Source organism: Podarcis gaigeae, assembly GCF_964106915.1.
Source record: "Podarcis gaigeae genome assembly, chromosome: 17".
NCBI classification, from domain to species: Eukaryota; Metazoa; Chordata; class Lepidosauria; order Squamata; family Lacertidae; genus Podarcis; species Podarcis gaigeae.
Genome location: NC_139694.1, coordinates 12,740,731 through 12,758,909, shown reverse-complemented (window position 1 = coordinate 12,758,909; position 18,179 = coordinate 12,740,731). Strand labels below are relative to the sequence as shown.

Below are 18,179 nucleotides of genomic sequence, written 5' to 3'. Positions count from 1 at the left end.
CGATTTAAAAAAACCCAAAACCTTCAAGGAAGGAGAGTCCACCACCTTCTGAGTCATTATTTTGTCATTTCATACGATTTTTATACCGCTTGACTTAAAAACAAAACAAAAACTCACACACCTCAAAGTCGTTTACTAAAAGATGAAAAAACATTGGGGGGGGGGGCGACCACAATCCTACTTTAAAAGCATGCAAGAGCTAAAATACTGAAACAGATTAAAATTACTTAAAACTTTCTAAGGTAGGTTCATCTAGACAATTTTTTTCTGCATGCATCGAAAGGAGCACAGCGAAGGGGCCTGCTTTCTTTCAATAGGCAGAATTTTTAAATTTATCAGGTGAGGTTGCAGCGCAAGGACTGGAAATGCTATTTGTAACAACTATATGCAAAAACAAAACCCACAACACCATGGCAATCCTAGCAGCTGTTCTAAACTCAGGTCAAGCAGGACAGCTTCATCCTAGGCTAAAAAATGGAAGAGTCTAATCTACCCTTAATTATTGACAAGCTGTGCCATAATAGTGGTTTAAAAAATAAAAAAAAACCGTTTGGAACTAAATCAGTTTTTCTCATCGGAGAGCTACTGGAAGCCTGATCCAGCACTACCACTATACAAATATATGGTTCCCCAATACATATCTTTAAACTAGTTAAGCCCTATGTCTGAAAAGATTGAATATGTGCTCAGCAGCCTCATCGGCAATTACTATTAGCCCAACAATGTTTTCGGTTGTTTCCCCTTCACTATTACCTATGTTACTACCAATAGCACCATATATATTATGCCATAGCTGTCAACTTTTCCCTTTTCTTGCGAGGAATCCTATTTGGAATAAGGGAATTTCCCTTTAAAAAAGGGAAACATTGACAGCTATGTATTAAGCACCAGGTCAATAACTCATATACATTAAAGACAGCAAGTGTCACTCTATTTTCAGATACAGTTGCCCTCTCTGGTGAAAGAATGAAAAGGTGCAGGAATAATTCAACTAAATATTACTAGCCTCCCTATTATCCAAGTTTGCTTTATACGTCTGCTAAAACCACCCAAGAGTTACAGCATTTATTTACAGCATTTATACTGCTTTTCAGGCAGACCTCCCAAAGCAGTTTACATAAACGTATTCCATTGCAAAATATAATTTATATATACACACACACTTGTTTGTTTAGGAAAAGGTGTTACTGCTGCTTCTCCCCTCCCAAGGCAACAGCAATGTTCAGGCAAAGATCTTCCATACCCAAAGAAAGCCACTTCTCTATAGCATATTATCCTCAGAAAAAGCACGACAAAAGATGTATACGAGTTTTCAAAAGTTTATTAATACAAAACCCCTGCAAGATGTGTTTGACTTAAAGACACAGCAAATTAAAACACTCCATGGGCTCTAAGGCACCCCAGTTGTACAGTGTTGTGGTAGGTAGGGTTGTTGTCCGAGGGTACTTGACAAGGATGAAGAGCGAAGCACTGGGTACCTGAGGTCAGTGCACAATTTGCCCATTTAGGAAGTTCAGTGACAGCAGAATATCAATATGCTTTCTTATCTCAATACCTTACACTAGGAGAGTAATGATAAGAGCCATTTTGAAAAGGCACATGCAGAAGTGTTTTACCGGTGGTGAAAACGAGCAGCCCACTTGCAGAGAGAAGCCGCTCATTTGTACAGTACTAAGGGAGGAAAACGCGGCTTAAGTTTCCCTTTCAAGTCAGTAGGCTTCCAGAACACTTCAGTTTAATTCCAAGGACAAAAGTAACGACCAGAAAATATAGGGTCAACCAAGTGTGCCAATCGCATAGTAACAAAGTCAGTTGATATACCACACCAAGTTCTCACTTGCATAATTAAAATGCCAACATTTGCCGAATTAGTTTGCCTCAAAACTGTTCCTACACCACAGAAAGGAATCCTGTCCTAAGAGACAATGGAGAGAACAGGCAGCCTTATAGGAGTATTTCTGCTTCCTTTAATAAAAGGAGAATGTATTATGTTCATTACATAGCTCTCAAACTTAAACTGAATTATTAAGACTGTATTGTATAGTCATTGTATAACCATTCCACTCTTACACCCTTAAAATGCCATTCATAATACGGTTTTGTGACTTGGGCTTTCAGCTGCTCTTCAGAAACCTCTAAGCAGATTCACATAGTTTTGGATTTAAACCCAATTGTGAATTACATTTGCTACTTTATTATACAAAAGGGAGTCAAGTTGTGTTACATGATTATGTCACAGTAGACAATTCCATAATTTCTGTAAACTAAATTAATACACGTTTTCTTCTTGCTGTAAATATACAAAAAAACCACCTTTCATTAGCTACAAATACAAAAATACTTCAAATTTTACAATGAGTAAGCAGACAAATTATATACACACTATGCCTTGTTTGTAACCAATCTAGCATATCTACCTGAAGAGTAAACACAATCAAATAATTGTTTTGCTCAAAACCATCAAACTGAGTAATTTGCTTTGCTCAATTGCACCAATTTCTGCATGCTTGCCACAGAATGCAAACCTATCAATGTTGTTAGTTCAAGTTTCATAAACAATATCTAAAGTGCTTAAGGCATTTCCTCGTGTCACCATACTCTAATTCCTTAAACTGATATGGAACTACCCAGCTGGGCAGCCAACAGAAGCACCTATGCCTCAGATTGTTCCACTAGCAGTAATGTTCCTCCGATAAGGATAACCCACCACTCCAAATGTATGTTTCCCAATACATGTCAAACCTCTAAACACTAGTACCGCATCTGGAATAAATATTGCAGATCCACTGAGTTGTGGAAAATTCACAGAGATGCCTGCATAATTCAGTAGAACTTGCAACTGTGAAGCATTCTGTCGGTTCAGAGTCTGGATCACACTTGACAGTTAGCAGATGCAACCATTTTAAGACAGTTAAATGCCTCTATTAACTGTACATAGAACAAAGGCCTTACTCCAAAATATGTAATTCCGAGAATATAGCAGCTTGATTCTGACTAGTTAGAAGCCCATTTATACTGGTCAAAGCATCATAAAGGTATTTACCACATTATATTTTCTTCCTAGAAGTAGTTGGCATGTTATCTGCATTGGGCATAACAAGCCAGTTATCAAAACATCTTTATTTCACAAATCAAATATGCAAAGAATAAAAATGTGAACTTAAGTGCTGCAAATACAAAGGTATACGAAGCAGAACTACATGAAGGGTCTTACAGAACAAATACAATGGGATAAATACTGGGTTCCTTGATTGTTAGAAAATATGGTAAGACTGGGTAGAACATGGTGTTTAAGGAGTTCTTAGGACATGAGACATTTTACTGTGATTTGCTCCTCTTTTGCAAGAGGGACAATTTGAGTAAACAGACTGGATTAACATAGCCATTCAGGGATTCTGAGGAAGCAATTTACATGGTTCAGTTGGGAAAGTTGAACATTCAAACTCAATTCTTAACACTTCAAAGACAACTGCAGGTATCCATTTCTCACGAGTGAAAAATGCTCCGATGCACTTTATTAAAAAGTTTGTTTCATACTATTCTGCGAAATTTCTCAAGAGTGAGACAGTAGATCACAGAATGTAAAAAACAACAACACCCCAAAACCCTAGTACCAGGTTCTATGATGGAGAAATTAATAGGGAGCCAAGCTCAAAATGTTCAAAGGTTGGAAGTTACCATAAAATCTGAACATGCCTCTACATTCTTAATATATGCTTCCGACATCACGCAGGAAACTCAGAACTTATGGTGCCTTTAAAACTGGAATGTAAAATCCACTTTCAAAATCTACAGGAAAAGTGCTTTAGAGGTTTGAAGATAACATCATTCCGGACATTTACCATGTTACAAAACTAAGATGTCTGATGCATCTAGCAGTTGACTAGGTACAGTATATTATTTTGAGCCTCTGGAGCAGCTTTCAGGGCACAGCCTAGAAACTAAAGATGTGGCAACAAGCCATTAACTTACAGATAAGAATGGCTGGCGAAACATGACTTAATTCTAAGCGTACACTTAACCTCAAAAAAGTGTACCATGTGAAGTACACACTGAAACTGGCTGACAATACAAAAAATGGGACTTAAACTGCCTCATTACTGAGCTCAGGTGATTTAACAGAGGAAAATGGAAGCACTTCGAAAAGCTCCTTAAGCTGACTAGTCAGAAATACTACAATCTCTTCCATTCCTCAAAGCCTTTTTCATGGTTAATGGACACTGTCCAAATACCAGTTTAAAATGCACTACTTGAGATGACTGTGTAGTTCTCAGCAATGTTATTCATGGTGCCCAACTGCGTAAAAACTACCTTGAATCAAAGAACAGTGATCAAAACCTAAGTATTTGTACCACACACCACCACCACCTTTTCATTACACTGGCTTTTTTAGATGGCTCTCATTTTTAAAGCTTCTGTGTATTACCCTCCAGCTCATCTCCTTTTCCGGGGTCAAGGAGTGAGCGTTAGAAACCTAGAGAGAAGAAAAGCAAGGAAGGCCTTTTAGACCAAGATCATACTTGCCTTTGTTGCGTGTTATACTGACGTTATCTGTCAAGAATCCGTAAGACAAGTAGTCAAACTTAGTCTAACAGTAGTAGATAGCTACAACCTCAAATACCCAATTCTCTTTTTTAAAAAAGATCAGTCTATTTTCCTATTACACTGCAGATTCACAGTACACTCCTGCTAATGTTTTGGTTCAGCCCCACTAGTGGTGCTTAGGCCTCAGAAGTAGCAGGAACACATTAAAGCATTGCTCAAAAGCTCTTTGAGTAACACCTGCAAAGAAAAAGCAGTTAACATGAAGTGAAAATATCATTGGGCAACATTGGTTAGGCTGCTGGCTGAACCGCTTAATCCATTTTCGCTCTTCTGCAGTGTTTTCACGGCACTTGGCACCTGCAGTCCTGTTGTCAAGGTGAGACCACCACACCAAACCTAGAAAACCGATATATAAAAGATGAGGGGTCATCAGTGCTCTCTTCTTGCTCAGAGTCAATTAAAATCATGGCAATCACTGTATATCACAGCATTTTTCTGTCTGCTCCCCGAGTATGTTGAAACCCCTATCTTCTCTATAACTGGCCCTGTTTCACCAAAGAGCTGACCAGGGGAACAGTGAGAATGACAATGATTAACAGTGTTGTCACTTTTTGAAAAATTAAGAGGCTCAAATCCTGTTTAGCCATAGTTATATTCTGAAACAGTTGCTCTGAACTGCTTAAACAGTGTCACCTTTTCTACTTTTAAAAACTACTGTAAATATAAAAATAAAACTCAGGTGAGGAAATTCTCGCTATCTATATAGAGAGGAGGCTGGCAGTTTGGCATTTTCTTAAGTTTCTAACACAAGGTGGGGTGGGGCGGGAAGTCTAGTTTCAACAGTGTTCTATATTACACTCCAGCTCCCATTCAAGTTTGTTTTAAGGGAGAAAAATTCACAACTCTACTTTAAAAACATACAAATGTTAAAGTACTAAAACAGATAAAATTACTTCAACTTTCTAAGTATCTGGGTAGGCTCATCTAAACAGGAGGTGGTCTGTGATGTATATTCAGAACAAATATAAAATTCTGCTCCCAGGCAATTTTGTATGTTATGCAGATTGTTTTGCAGCTACGAGGGCTAAAGTGTGAGCTATAGATTTTCAGGGATCTGCGCATCTTGTCCTCCTCCAAATACTGCTGGACTCCAACTCCCATCAGCCCCAGACCGCATAGGTAAAGGTCAGGGATAATGGGAGTTACAGTCCAGCAACATTTGAAGGGTCACAGGTCAGCCACTCCTGCATTTCCCCATTTGAGGTTTCTCTTCTTCAGGCATATACAAAGCCCTGGAGTTGGTCATCAAAGTGGCTGCCAGTTTTTCCTGGAGCAACCAAGTTTAATAAGCATATAAACATGTTTAGAGGTCAGACAGTGACGCATCAATAACCCGAAAGCATCTGTGACATTCGATGAGAGTCTTTTCCACATTATGAAATTATTCCTAAAAGTAACTGTAGAAAAATAGCCCTTGAAGCAGAAATGATGGAATGAGTTAAATTAGGTAGGTACTGACCATGAAACCTGGTAGTAACGGCTGGGTGAATTTTGTTTTGAAGGTGTACAACAACTGCTTTGAGCTTGCGTTATAGAAAGAGAGCTGACCTGAAGAGATAAAAGCATGTTAATACTTCTAAAAGAGTTCAGCTTATGTGTAACATTTGTCTTTTCCTTAATACACGTTCTCAGAAGGTAAATGAGTAACACTATTTCAGCTCTCTCATGCATAGTTCTGAGGACTCCCAAGTTACCTCCATCAAAGTCGCAATAGACTCCTATCCTGTCTGGAACCAGGACATCTAGCGATTTTGCTTTGTTGTTGTGTTTGGCTGCAAATGTAGTCTGGAGCCAGTTGTTCACATGCACGCACCAGCTTGTATTAGTCTTCCCTAGCTGGTCAAATTTCCCCAAATTTTTATACGCTACTCCCACACTATAGGATTTGCAATCCTTCTGGGCTTTCACTTCCCAGTAGTGTTGCCCGTTCTCAATAGTAGTATCTCCTGTAATGAAACAGAGAAGGAACAATGAACACTTCCAAATAAACTTGTGCTGCCTAGAGCTCAAGAGTAAACACAAATTGTTCAAGGATAAGACCCATAACTGATTGAGTAGAGATTTCATTAGCCAGTGAAAATCCCCAATCTTTTTGGTGTTGTAGAAATCGGGCATAGGGAACCTTTGGCTCTCCAGATGTTGCAGAACTACAACTCCCAATATCCCCAGCCGTGCTTGATAAGAGTTGCCAAGAGCTGTAGTTCAACAACATGGGGAGAGGACCAAAGGTTTCCCACTCCAGTTCAGATCATAATGATAAAAGCTAAGAAAGCTTTAGGTAAAGGTAAAGGTAAAGGTACCCCTGCCCGTACGGGCCAGTCTTGACAGACTCTGGGGTTGTGCGCCCATCTCACTCAAGAGGCCAGGGGCCAGCGCTGTCCGGAGACACTTCCGGGTCACGTGGCCAGCGTGACATCGCTGCTCTGGCGAGCCAGAGCCGCACACGGAAACGCCGTTTACCTTCCCGCTGGTAAGCGGTCCCTATTTATCTACTTGCATCCGGAGGTGCTTTCGAACTGCTAGGTTGGCAGGCGCTGGGACCGAGCAGCGGGAGCGCACCCCGCCGCAGGGATTCGAACCGCCAACCTTTTGATCGGCAAGTCCTAGGTGCTGAGGCTTTAACCCACAGCGCCACCTGCGTCCCATAAGAAAGCTTTACCCCCCCAAAAAAAAACCCTTTCCCACAATGCACATGACAAGGAACTCCTAAGTCACTTACTTTCAGCAGCTAGAAATATCATAACCAGACCCTATCAGGAGTGAACATAAACCACTGGTACCAAAAAGTATGGGAAACTAACTGCCCTACCAGAAAAATTAACCAAAAAATGTAAAACTAGCATGGGGACAAGCAAGAGAGGACACCTTCGCCCCGGTGTGGCTTCCCTTTACCACATATACAGCACAACATAATAATGACCTACCCCCCGCATACAAATTAATATGGCTAATCTGGACACAACAATCCTGCCCCCCCCCAAACAAACCATACTGCAACCAACCAAACACAAGCAAGCAAGCTTTGGGCCCTCCCACCTCTCAACATGACAATAACCCCCCCCCCCCAAATAATTATATAAATAAAGGACCTACCCACGAGATGCTGCCACAGAAACTCTGCACTATACAATAGAATGAAAAGACCATTATCCTCCTCAACCCTCTTCCTCTTTTCTCCCAATGTCTAAGGAAATAGTGTCTCACACCAAATGTAAACAAACTGAAAAAGATTTTATGAATTGAAAGTGGAGGTGCTATATGTACTTTTCCTTGGTTTTTTTTGTATCACAAATAATTAATAAAAAATTTAATAATAATAATAATAATTTAGAAGTATTATTTTTAAAAAAACCTTACCCAACACTGTGTACGATTCCCCAGTAAATCTATCTCTGCTGCCCCTTATCAAAGGTGAACGTGAGCTAACAGATGATCGCTTTGGGGAAGGAGTTCCACTTCTGTAAGATGACAAGAAATGAGTTTGTTCTGCACTGCAGTATGCAACCATGACTACAATAGCATACAAGCAAAGGCACCAAGTTAGTATTTTTTAAATCCAGTTTTAGACTGTTTCACAGAAGCCTTTATGGTCACAGATGGCTCACATGCTGTTAGAGGGGTCTGTTCAGGTAGCCATGCTCAAAGTCTCTATATCCATACAAATAGCCATGCACAGGAGAGGCTACCAGTAGGAAAAAAAACATGCTAAGACAACAGAAAAGTTACTATTACTGAAGACTAGGAGGGATATGTGCAGGGTAGGAATGAGTGAACTTGAAGTGTAATTCTGGGGGGGGGGGGGAGGTGTCCCATTGATCCGATTAGAAATGAGTTATTTTAAAATAAGACAGAAACCCAGTCCCAATACATTAGCCATCTTCCCCACACCTCTGGTCGAATGAATGTTGAAGTGGCATTACTGTTTTCAGAATGAAGTTCTACTGTGAATTCTTAAGACATTTAAACGCAACACTGAAAAGGCCTTTGAACAAATGAAACGTATTAAAGGAAAGTTACTTACCAAAAGAAAAAAAGAAATAAGTGAAAGCATGAAAAGACAGCAAAGCCAAGAAATTAAAAGCATATATTCAGGGGGGGGGGGGAGGAAGGGGACACACCACAGTGTTTGACCCTACTCCAAGTACATTGTTACTAGGAAGCCTACTACTTTCTGCTTTCTATCATAAAAGCAACACGTTAGGTTTGCTGCCAGGTTATGTAGAAAAATAGCATGTTTGTTCAAAAGATGCTGCGATTGATACAAGGAAGGCACAAACTCAGAATAACTTCCCGCTTCTACCGGATCTACCAAAATGCTGACATGCTATTTTTCAGGTAAGTGCTCCAAGTTCCCTTCACCCAGAAGATGTCCTTAATATTAGCAGCCTTTACAGGTACACAATTGCATTTATAATATTTTCTATTTGGTACATTTGAGGACATGATTCAATACAAGCCGAATTCTCTGCATTTAATTGTACTGTTGCAATGCCAACATGCATGCTGGTTTTGTTTTGATAAGTCACTGTGGAACTAACTAATGCAATTTCTATGTTGTTTTATTTGTTCATGTAACATCAAAAAATAGCAAGTTCTTTGGACAACGTGCATTCTCAAAAGAAAAACACACATTGTAATTGCAAAATGCCAAAATACTCGCTTGGCCCGGAAAGCCAGTCTAACTTCCAATTCTGTATGCCTAACTCAAGTACCTGCATCTCCAGAGGGAAGAATACACAAGGGCTGAAATCTATACTGCAGGTGATACACAGAGACCAAATAGCCTTGTCCCCTTCTCCAGTAATGCTACAAAACAAAGCATCATGCTGCAAAATGATCCACCTCACTTGATTGGCTACTGCTTGCAGAGGTTGGGACCATGCAGTGCAAAAACTCAACGCTCCTTCTTGAAATAAAATTACTTAAAGCAGAGAACGTAAGACTGAAGGGCAGGGTCAGAAAAAGCCAGAATCCGCCTTTAAAGATTGTGAAGGATTTCTGTATTTAAAGGATGCAGTTATGTCTGTTTAGTGCTGGCAGAATCAAATATCCCCATTTATTGCAGACTACAAAGTGACAGACTAGGCCTATGGTCCCATTACAATTGGGGACACAGCCCAGTGTGTACCATAAAATACCAGAGGCATTAGCTTGCTGGCAACTGGTGCATTTTGTGCTGCCTATGTTTAGTGTTAGTGGTTCTCATTTCTGTAAATTGTCGAAACTTATATACTGGCTTGGTGATTTTACAGAAAGGCAGTTTGAGCGGTAAATACAAAAGTTGACAAATAAGGGTGGGGGAGAGAAGGATCTAAACAACAAACAGTGGCTTGTCTACTGGTAAAGGCTGCTGGAATTGATTCATGCTAACTCTAGAGAGCAAGAATTGAAAGGTAAATATTGGAGAGTAAAAAGCTGAACCCTATGGCTATGAAGAGGCACAGTGTCACCTTGTATTGTTCTTCAGAAGGGTAATCTGGCAACTGTCAGACAAAAATAGGTAATTAAAAAGCTACTTCGTGGCTACACACAGACTTATTTTTTAAAAAATATATATATTAGTATTTAAAACCACTACAAAACTGTTCTGATAACTATTAATAACTGTATGCTGTTCACAGACTTACAAAAAGAAAACACCCACTTGCTTACAAATTGAAATTTAACCGAAATGGTTTAAGAAGGCTGCATAAAATAGGTTTGGAATCTATTAAGCCCTATTTGAGTTTTATAGCCTTTTTACGTCTTGAACTTAATGTGTTACCAGTTCCCTGTTCACAGCTAGGGTGGGGGTGACATGAAATACATTCCTATTACTGAGACTATGAATGTATAAAGTTTCCCAGGCCTGGAGCCTCCTCCTCCCTCTTACGAAAAATACTTCCTGGGAAGTAAAAAAGTGGTCTGGGTATTTGGAGTTGGCAATAGCTCACTTGACAAGAATACATCTACCTGCTCCCAGACAATAAGATTATTATAGTGTAGGAAAGCACATCCCTGTCACTTATGCAATACACTTATGCAACAGCTTAGTTGTCGAACAAATCAGCTCCTGAACACCGGTTTGTGAACATTTTCCGGAAGCCGAACATCCGACGCGGCTTCCGCTTGAGTGCAGGAAGCTCCTACAGCCAAATGGAAGCCGTGCCTTGGTTTTCGAATTGTTTCAGGAGTCAAACTGACTCCCGGAACAGATTAAGTTCGAGAAACCAAGGTACCACTGTATTTTGGTATGTGGCAATTGTGGAAGCTTATGGTATGCCAACAAACCCCCAACATTTAAATCCACCTTGGAGGAGGAGAGGACAGAGGGTGAAGAAAGAGCCGTGAGTGGAGATGGATCCTTTCCCCATCCTCAGGACCCTCTGGGAAACTCAACTAACCTGGGTGGGGAGAGAGCAGCTGAATGGGACACAGGATAAGAGTGAGGATGTGCCAGAAGGAAAATGAATTGATATTGATTCATATATGTTAGTAACTTTGTACTAATGTAACCTTTTCATATGTAACTGAGATTTTGTAATATTTTGTTTAATTGGCTGTTGCTGCTCCTTTTTTTGTACAGCACTTAAGAGATGTTTTTAATATATTAAGTGGTGTAGAAGTTAAATAATCTAATCTGTTTGGCGAACATAAATTATTCTTTAAACCAACACAATCATCTCAGAAAAGCTTCCCAACAGATTTTGTTTTTGCAGGCCAGACTTTCTAACTTGCTAGAAATATATCAAATGATTTTTTTTTTTTTACAAAAAAAATTAAATTTCATTTCTCCAATTTACACAGAAAAAGATGCTTCTAGAGAAGCTCATGATTTGTGCATAGGTCATACGACTGAACCACATAAGGGTTAAATTCTTAACCCTAAGAAGAATATGACTGCTAGTATTTTTCAGCAGGAGTAATCGTTTTTAGTAATTTGCCCATGTTAGGGAAAAAACAAAACCAGAGCTACCTTGCAACACTGTCACTTTTTCCAGAAAAAGAAATTCCCCATTTCCAACACAGGTTTCAAGGTTATTCTCTTCAATAGCTGCCTCAAAACTTTACCAGCAAGTATGCTATAGTGCCAAATACATTAAGTTTAGCGTGAATGGATTCATTAAGTTTATAGCAAAACGAGTAATCTCTTTTGCATAGGAAGACTTCCTACCTGATAGACCAAACTTCTATTTGCTGCAACAGCCTTTAAATATGGCATTTACAAGTTACTTGATTTGATCAGAGGAGGAGCTCAGTTTCCCTTACCTGCCTTTGTTCTCTTTTCCTTTAATTTTGTTTTCTTGGCTTTTGCCTCCTGTAGAATCCCACTCCACACAGGAATCTTCAACTTTCAAATTAAGATGAGACGATGAACCATCCAGGTTAAATATAAGAGCTGCCCAGAGAAAAGATGCAGATCAAAAGGTTAGTCACACCTTTTCTGAATGCAAAGAGTGAAGAAGTTAACATATTTAGATAGGCTGCCCAGGTTCCCTACCTAAGACAAGTCTACTCTGATGCTATACTTCTAATTATTATTTTTTAAATGCTTACTCCACCTGCCTGCTTTTATTTTTGAGAAAAATCAGCCCTAGTGCCCTAATTCAGAATATCGCATCATAGAACCACAGAATCGTAGAGCTGAAGGGACTTCTCAAGGGTCATCTATTCTAACCCCCTGCAATGCACGTGGCCTGTATGGGAATTGAACCCATAACCTTGGCATTAACAGCACTACACTCTAACCAAGTGAGCTAACTGCTGCTTGCTTTGATCTGCATTGCATGGATTAATATTGCTCCCTCCCACTCTGCTCTGAACCCGCCCCCCCCCCCAAAAAAAACTGATATCCACTACAAACACCACTTTGGGTGCAAACAGCCCTGTTTAGGGAAGCTTTTAATCTTTGATGTATTATAGTATTTTAATATTTTTTGGGAAGCCGCCCAGAGTGGCTGGGGAAGCCCAGCCAGATGGGCGGGGTATAAATAATAATTTTTATTATTATTATTATTATTATTATTATTATTATTATTATTAGTCTGGAAAGGGCTGTTTTCTGCAGTAAATCAGCACTGGAGCATGTTCTAGATTAGGGTCCCTTGGCTGCTTTGTCTCCATAGTATGAGCATGCTTTTTGAAAATGCTAACTAATGTCCTATGCAGTTTGGCCCTTAATTTACAGTGCCAGGGTGTGCATCTTCTTCTGAAAGGCAGAGCCTGTTATAGTTCTCTGTTTTAATCTGGGGAGGGGGGAAATCAGTATGTAGGGCAATTCTTTGTGTTAACTGTCAAGGTTGTCAGTTTGCCAGCAGAGCTGCATAGCAGGGACGGGGAAGCTGGGTCCAGCCAGGGGACCAGATCGTTCTCTCTCCCACTGTCCAAGGGTCCATCTGTCAATCACCTGACATCACAATGCCAGGTGACCTGCTTTTGTTCGCAAGGCTTGAAATCAAACTCAGTAGGTAGAGACACAGCCCACAAAGCAATGCTGATCAGCAGCCCCTGCAAAAACCCTTTCAGCTTAGCTCCACATCTGATATCATATATTGACACCAGGTACTGGGCAAATCGGCATGGCTTGGCTAAAAGGGAGGCCTGCAGGCTTGACGTCCCACAGCATTCTTCAAGTAATAGGTTTCCAAAAGTTCTTATTACTAAAGGCAGAATACAACAAGTTATTTTCAAAGCTAACTAAAAGATGCCACTATAAGCAAGCATGGTAATTTGATCGGCAGAGCATTATAAGATACATAGAGGTTAAAAAAAATGTACTAGCATCAAATCTTTCATGGGTGAAGCCAAATGTGTAACAGGCAGAACTTAATATATGGAGAGAATATAACAGAAATAGCTACGTTTTACCCAAGAGATATATTCAAGAAACTTTCTAGCTTTTACTGACACTCAGAAAATGACAATGAGGTAGGTAGTAACTCTTCCAGAGAGTTTTTAATACAACAAAGCAGTCAGACTGAGTCACTGCTCCTCACTGGAATTTGTTGTGGGGTAAATTAAATCTTTGTTACTGCCAACTAAGCAGAATAATTGAGGCTATGTTGCTGTGTTTGCCTTCATTTTTGGAAGCTAAACAATATGTGTCACACTAAACAGACTCTATTCAACTAGAATGCATTAGACACGGTTCTTTAGTATTTCACAGAATACAAGAATTGAAATTCCTCTGTGAAAGGTCAACAGTATGTTTAAGCAATGCTGAACTTGATGATTCTACCAGGCAAATGCTCACTAAGAGCACTGTAAACACATAGTTTTGAAGGTCAACTAGAAATGCTCACCTATCACCAAAATGAGAATAAGGTACAGCTCTAAGAGTGGCATACGCTGAAAAGACTTGAATAGTTCCAGTTGTTATATAGCAGACATGGAAAGTTTTCCTAATGCCCAAAGATAGTAGATGTGAAGCTGAGCAATGCAACTCCCTAAAATGTATGGCAATAGTTCTAATTTTAGAAGTGCAACATTTGATGATACAACCCATTACAAATATACATCTGCAAGCTCATTTGCCGAGAAGCCAAGTTCTTTTTAAATATGGAGATTGTTATGGAGATTGTTGCCTTGCACTCTGTTTTTGCCTTGCTAGGATTATAATCCAGTGCTTCAAAGATGTCCTCTGACTTAAAAATTCAGAAGGCTTTTTTTATACCTTACAGTAACAATTTACCACTAAAAGCTTTCTAGAATTTTTCTTTCACCAATGTGCAAGTACAGAGACATAACTGGTAATTTCATATGGCATAAGTAAACTGATCTGACTGATCTGTGCATTAGCCCTCTGCTGATGACATCTTTAGCACACTCACATGCAACCCAGGCTTGTGCAAGTTGTCATAAATTGAAAATAAATCCCAAAGCTGGTTGGGAGAACTGACCCTTATACTAGTGGTGCACTTTGCAAGCCACTCAATGACATCATTAAGAACACTTCTCATCTACTAGACTACACTGGCAGTGCTTCTGCATTTCAATGAATCGTCCTGCTATTTTTAAAAATATAAACATTAATATAAATGAGCAATATAGGATCCGTGGGCAAAAAATCTGCAGCTTCTTGACTTTTCTGAAGAAATATCCTGAGCATGATTCAATATGCTGGGAGGCTGCTTGCTACACTTCTAATATTTATGCAGCCATATATGCCACTCAGGTGGAACTGGTGATATATGTGTTTGTGTCACTCACAGGGTGAGAGGCATTTTAAGAATTAGCAGAACATAAGGTTTCAACACTTATGACAGAAAATGATCCCAATCTCTATCATGGGATAGGAAGAAAAGGTACCAGGCTCTTCACTGTTATGGCCTCATATTGGTGCATTTGATATAACAGGATAAAAGTCTGAAAAAGAATCATGCACATCAGCAAAAAGCCATGTTGTTTTACCTGTCCTCAAGTAAGTGAGCTAACAGTGCGAATCTGCTTTGGCAACATACTCCAGTCTGCAGCACTGAGACTTCCTAAGATGGCAAGAAAGCCATTAATGCCTCCTTAGCAGCTGACTGGGACGCAGGTGGTGCTGTGGGTTAAACCACAGAGCCTAGGAACTTGCCGATCAGAAGGTCGGCAGTTCGAATCCCCACAATGGGGTGAGCTCCCATTGCTCGGTCTCTGCTCCTGCCAACCTAGCAGTTTGAAAGCACGTCAAAGTGCAAGTAGATAAATAGGTACCACTCCAGCGGGAAGGGAAACGGCATTTCCATGTGCTGCTCTGGTTCGCCAGAAGTGACTTAGTCATGCTGGCCACATGACCCGGAAGCTGTACACCGGCTCCTTCGGCCAATAAAGCGAGATCAGTGCCGCAACCCCAGAGTCGGTCACGACTGGACCTAATGGTCAGGGGTCCCTTTACCTTCTTTAGCAGCTGACTAACTTGCAGGCCAGGAAAGCTAACAAAATCTCACTACTGTTTTGGCTCAACTATCACACCAAGAAAGCTAAAATATTTTATTGCTGCAGGGCCACAAACAAATCCACCATGTGCCTCACAATTGATATCCAAGTGGTTAAATGGTTGCATGGCTTAAAATTGGTATATTTTTGTCAACTGCGTATCACAGCACAGTTATTTACTGAAGGGCTTTAGGATGAAAAAATCTGCACCGTTTATCAAGTGGGAGTGGCACTACTTAGCACTTCCATCTCTAATCTGTGCCATCTCCCTATGCTAGAATTTGTTTAGAAAGCGTATGTGCCCTCAGGTTAGTGTTTCTCCTGGTACCATGTCAACAATTTTAAATAGCAGCCCTTTAGACAGTGCAAATACTATAGTCCTCTGCTTCAATCCTTTCCTCCAATTCACTTAAATCGGCTTTTGGGCCTAACGACTGGAGGTACATTAAGGTACACAGCTGCAGCTCTAAAACAACACTGTACATTTTATAGCCAAGATGGCATTTGAGCATGCATTTCCTATATTCAAGCCACTATATGGTCCTAGTTCTTAGCTATCCAGTTTTACCTTTCGTCTCTAAAGTCACTGGGTCAGAATAATCCCCAGCCACGGCCTTGTTGCAAGCTCTGACACGGAAGTTCATGTATTTTGAGTCAAACCTCAGACCTGAAAGAGAGAAGGTCTTCAGACATCCACTACCATTAAAATGAACAACAACAAAAAAATAGCACTATAAGGAGGAAAGGTATATGAAAACTGTTTTAAAGTGCCACTTCTCCCAAGCTACAGACAAATTTAAGTACTATATCAATATTAGCTGAAGTGGAGGAAACTGAATGAGATCAGATCTCCATTTATCATGCTGGGAGTGCAAAACATTTGCAAATGCAGGCTTCACATTAGATGGGGGAGCTGACATTAAAAGATTCCCATGAAAAAGTATGAAGCTCATGTTACAACTCAAGTCAACTTGGAGGGAACAGAAAAATAAAATTACCTGATAATGTATATTCAGTGCCCTTAATGTAGTCCACAGATTCCCAGCACCTCTCGTCCTTTATTCGAGGAAGCCCATCAAAGTTGGTTTTCCTGTATTCTAGTATATAGTGATCAATTTTGTTGTCTTCTTCTGTCATTTGCCATGAAATCGTTACAGAGTTGTCAGCCACAATACAATCTGCTAGAACTATCTCTGGAGCTCTGGGCACTGTTAAGGAAATAAAACAGATCACTGGTAAACCCAACTGCCACCCACATACTGATCTTGTACTCTTGGCAAGATCCAGATGGGTGAGCACTGACTTAAGCACAAAAAGACAGACTTAACTCAGCTAAGATTAAAAACAAAATCCTATGGCTAAGGTTTGACCTGATCACTTTTATGTACTGCCCAATCCTATGCATTAATATTTAGAATTAAGTCCAGTGGGATGGTGTGCACACAGTTCTAAACTATGTGCATTCGTTCTGTGATGAGTCTTAAAGTGTTTTTGCCTGCCTTAGTTATTGACTTCTGTTTCAGGTTGACCTTTTTTAAAAACGCAATCCAGTAAGGCTTGTGCTTAAGGGATCAAACAGGAGTGCCACCATGTGTGAGGAATGCAACATCCTCCTCTCATTCTCTCTCACACAGAGAGAGGAAGAGGAGAGGTAGATGGGGAGGAGGAGGGAGAGAGCAAGGTTCCCTACAACTATTATAGCAGAGTAAGAGTGTCCCCTTCTTCAGGGGTAAAAGCCCCAAGACTTTTAGACTAGCTAAATATTTAATCCCAGAGATTACTGTTTTCTCTTAATTGGGAAAGCTGAAAAAGAAGTTTGCTACATTCAAATTCAAACACGGGGTGGATAAAGGTCTGTTTCTGATATATATATTTTTGTTTTCTGCTAGGGGGAGGGGGAGAAAGAGAAGCAGGAACAATGAGAAGCTGTCAAAGACACAAATCAATAAGTATTTTGACATTCTGGACTGAGGTGTCAGCAAGACAGTCAGTATGAAATGTCAAAAGTTAGGAATGTCAGAAGACTCACTTTGGGTTCCATCATTTAAAGCTGAGCTGTTTTAGCCATCAGTTAGAATTAGTGTCCAATGCAAACACTCAGAACTGCACAAAGTCTTTATACCAAAGGATCCCAAACAATTCATCATCCACAAGATAAAATCAGATTTGAAATCCTGACAGTTTTAATTTGATATTTCAATACAAAGTCTTAGATTATCCTTGCATGAGCAAACTCAGGCACAAAAATACTACTTGCAGAGTGGCTGTGCAAAATAGGGGAACTTGTATCCTTGCCAAACCTCTGCAAAAGTACATTTGCAGCATCCAGAGTCTCAGTGGCCCAGAGTGCCTTCCATCAGCTTCGGCTGGTGATCCCACTATGCCCCTATACACCTTTAGGCGGCAGGCAAAAACGTTCCTTTTTAACCAGGCCTTTGGTTGCTTTGATTTTAAAATGTGGGTTGGGGGGGTAGGTTATTGGGTTGTTATTTTGGTTATATATTTTGTGGTTTTATATTTTGTTCTTTGAACCGCCCTGAGACCTCCAGGTGTAGGGCAGTATACAAATTCAAAAAATAAATAATAAAATTAAGATAAATAATAATAATAATAGTCTGATGGGCAGCTTAAGTAAGCTCCAGTATTATATCTGTGAGCTATGAGTTTAGACCCAGAGT

The 18,179-nt window shown here is 40.0% G+C and overlaps 1 protein-coding gene and 1 long non-coding RNA gene across 4 annotated transcripts in view; one reads left to right on the top strand and one right to left on the bottom strand.

Annotated features, from left to right (window-relative positions):
- Positions 1-1,303: 1,303 nt before the first annotated feature.
- The window catches only part of FSD1L (fibronectin type III and SPRY domain containing 1 like), a 34,793-nt gene continuing 17,917 nt past the window's right edge, over positions 1,304-18,179 (bottom strand). Inside the window, exons 7-14 of one of the 3 annotated variants that reach the window (XM_083719273.1) lie at positions 16,500-16,709; positions 16,070-16,168; positions 11,854-11,983; positions 10,056-10,088; positions 7,963-8,063; positions 6,300-6,551; positions 6,065-6,153; positions 1,304-4,941 (exon numbers count right to left, since the gene is read on the bottom strand). In XM_083719273.1, the coding sequence (XP_083575399.1) occupies positions 4,819-4,941; positions 6,065-6,153; positions 6,300-6,551; positions 7,963-8,063; positions 10,056-10,088; positions 11,854-11,983; positions 16,070-16,168; positions 16,500-16,709 (1,037 nt within the window). In that variant the 3' untranslated portion in view covers positions 1,304-4,818. The remainder of the gene's footprint in view (positions 4,942-6,064; positions 6,154-6,299; positions 6,552-7,962; positions 8,064-10,055; positions 10,089-11,853; positions 11,984-16,069; positions 16,169-16,499; positions 16,710-18,179) is intronic. The other 2 variants (XM_083719274.1, XM_083719275.1) reach the window with 2 other exon arrangements.
- Positions 6,558-7,878, top strand: LOC310835427. The gene is made up of 2 exons (XR_014559666.1): positions 6,558-6,883; positions 7,259-7,878. It is a non-coding gene; the product is annotated as an uncharacterized lncRNA (long non-coding RNA).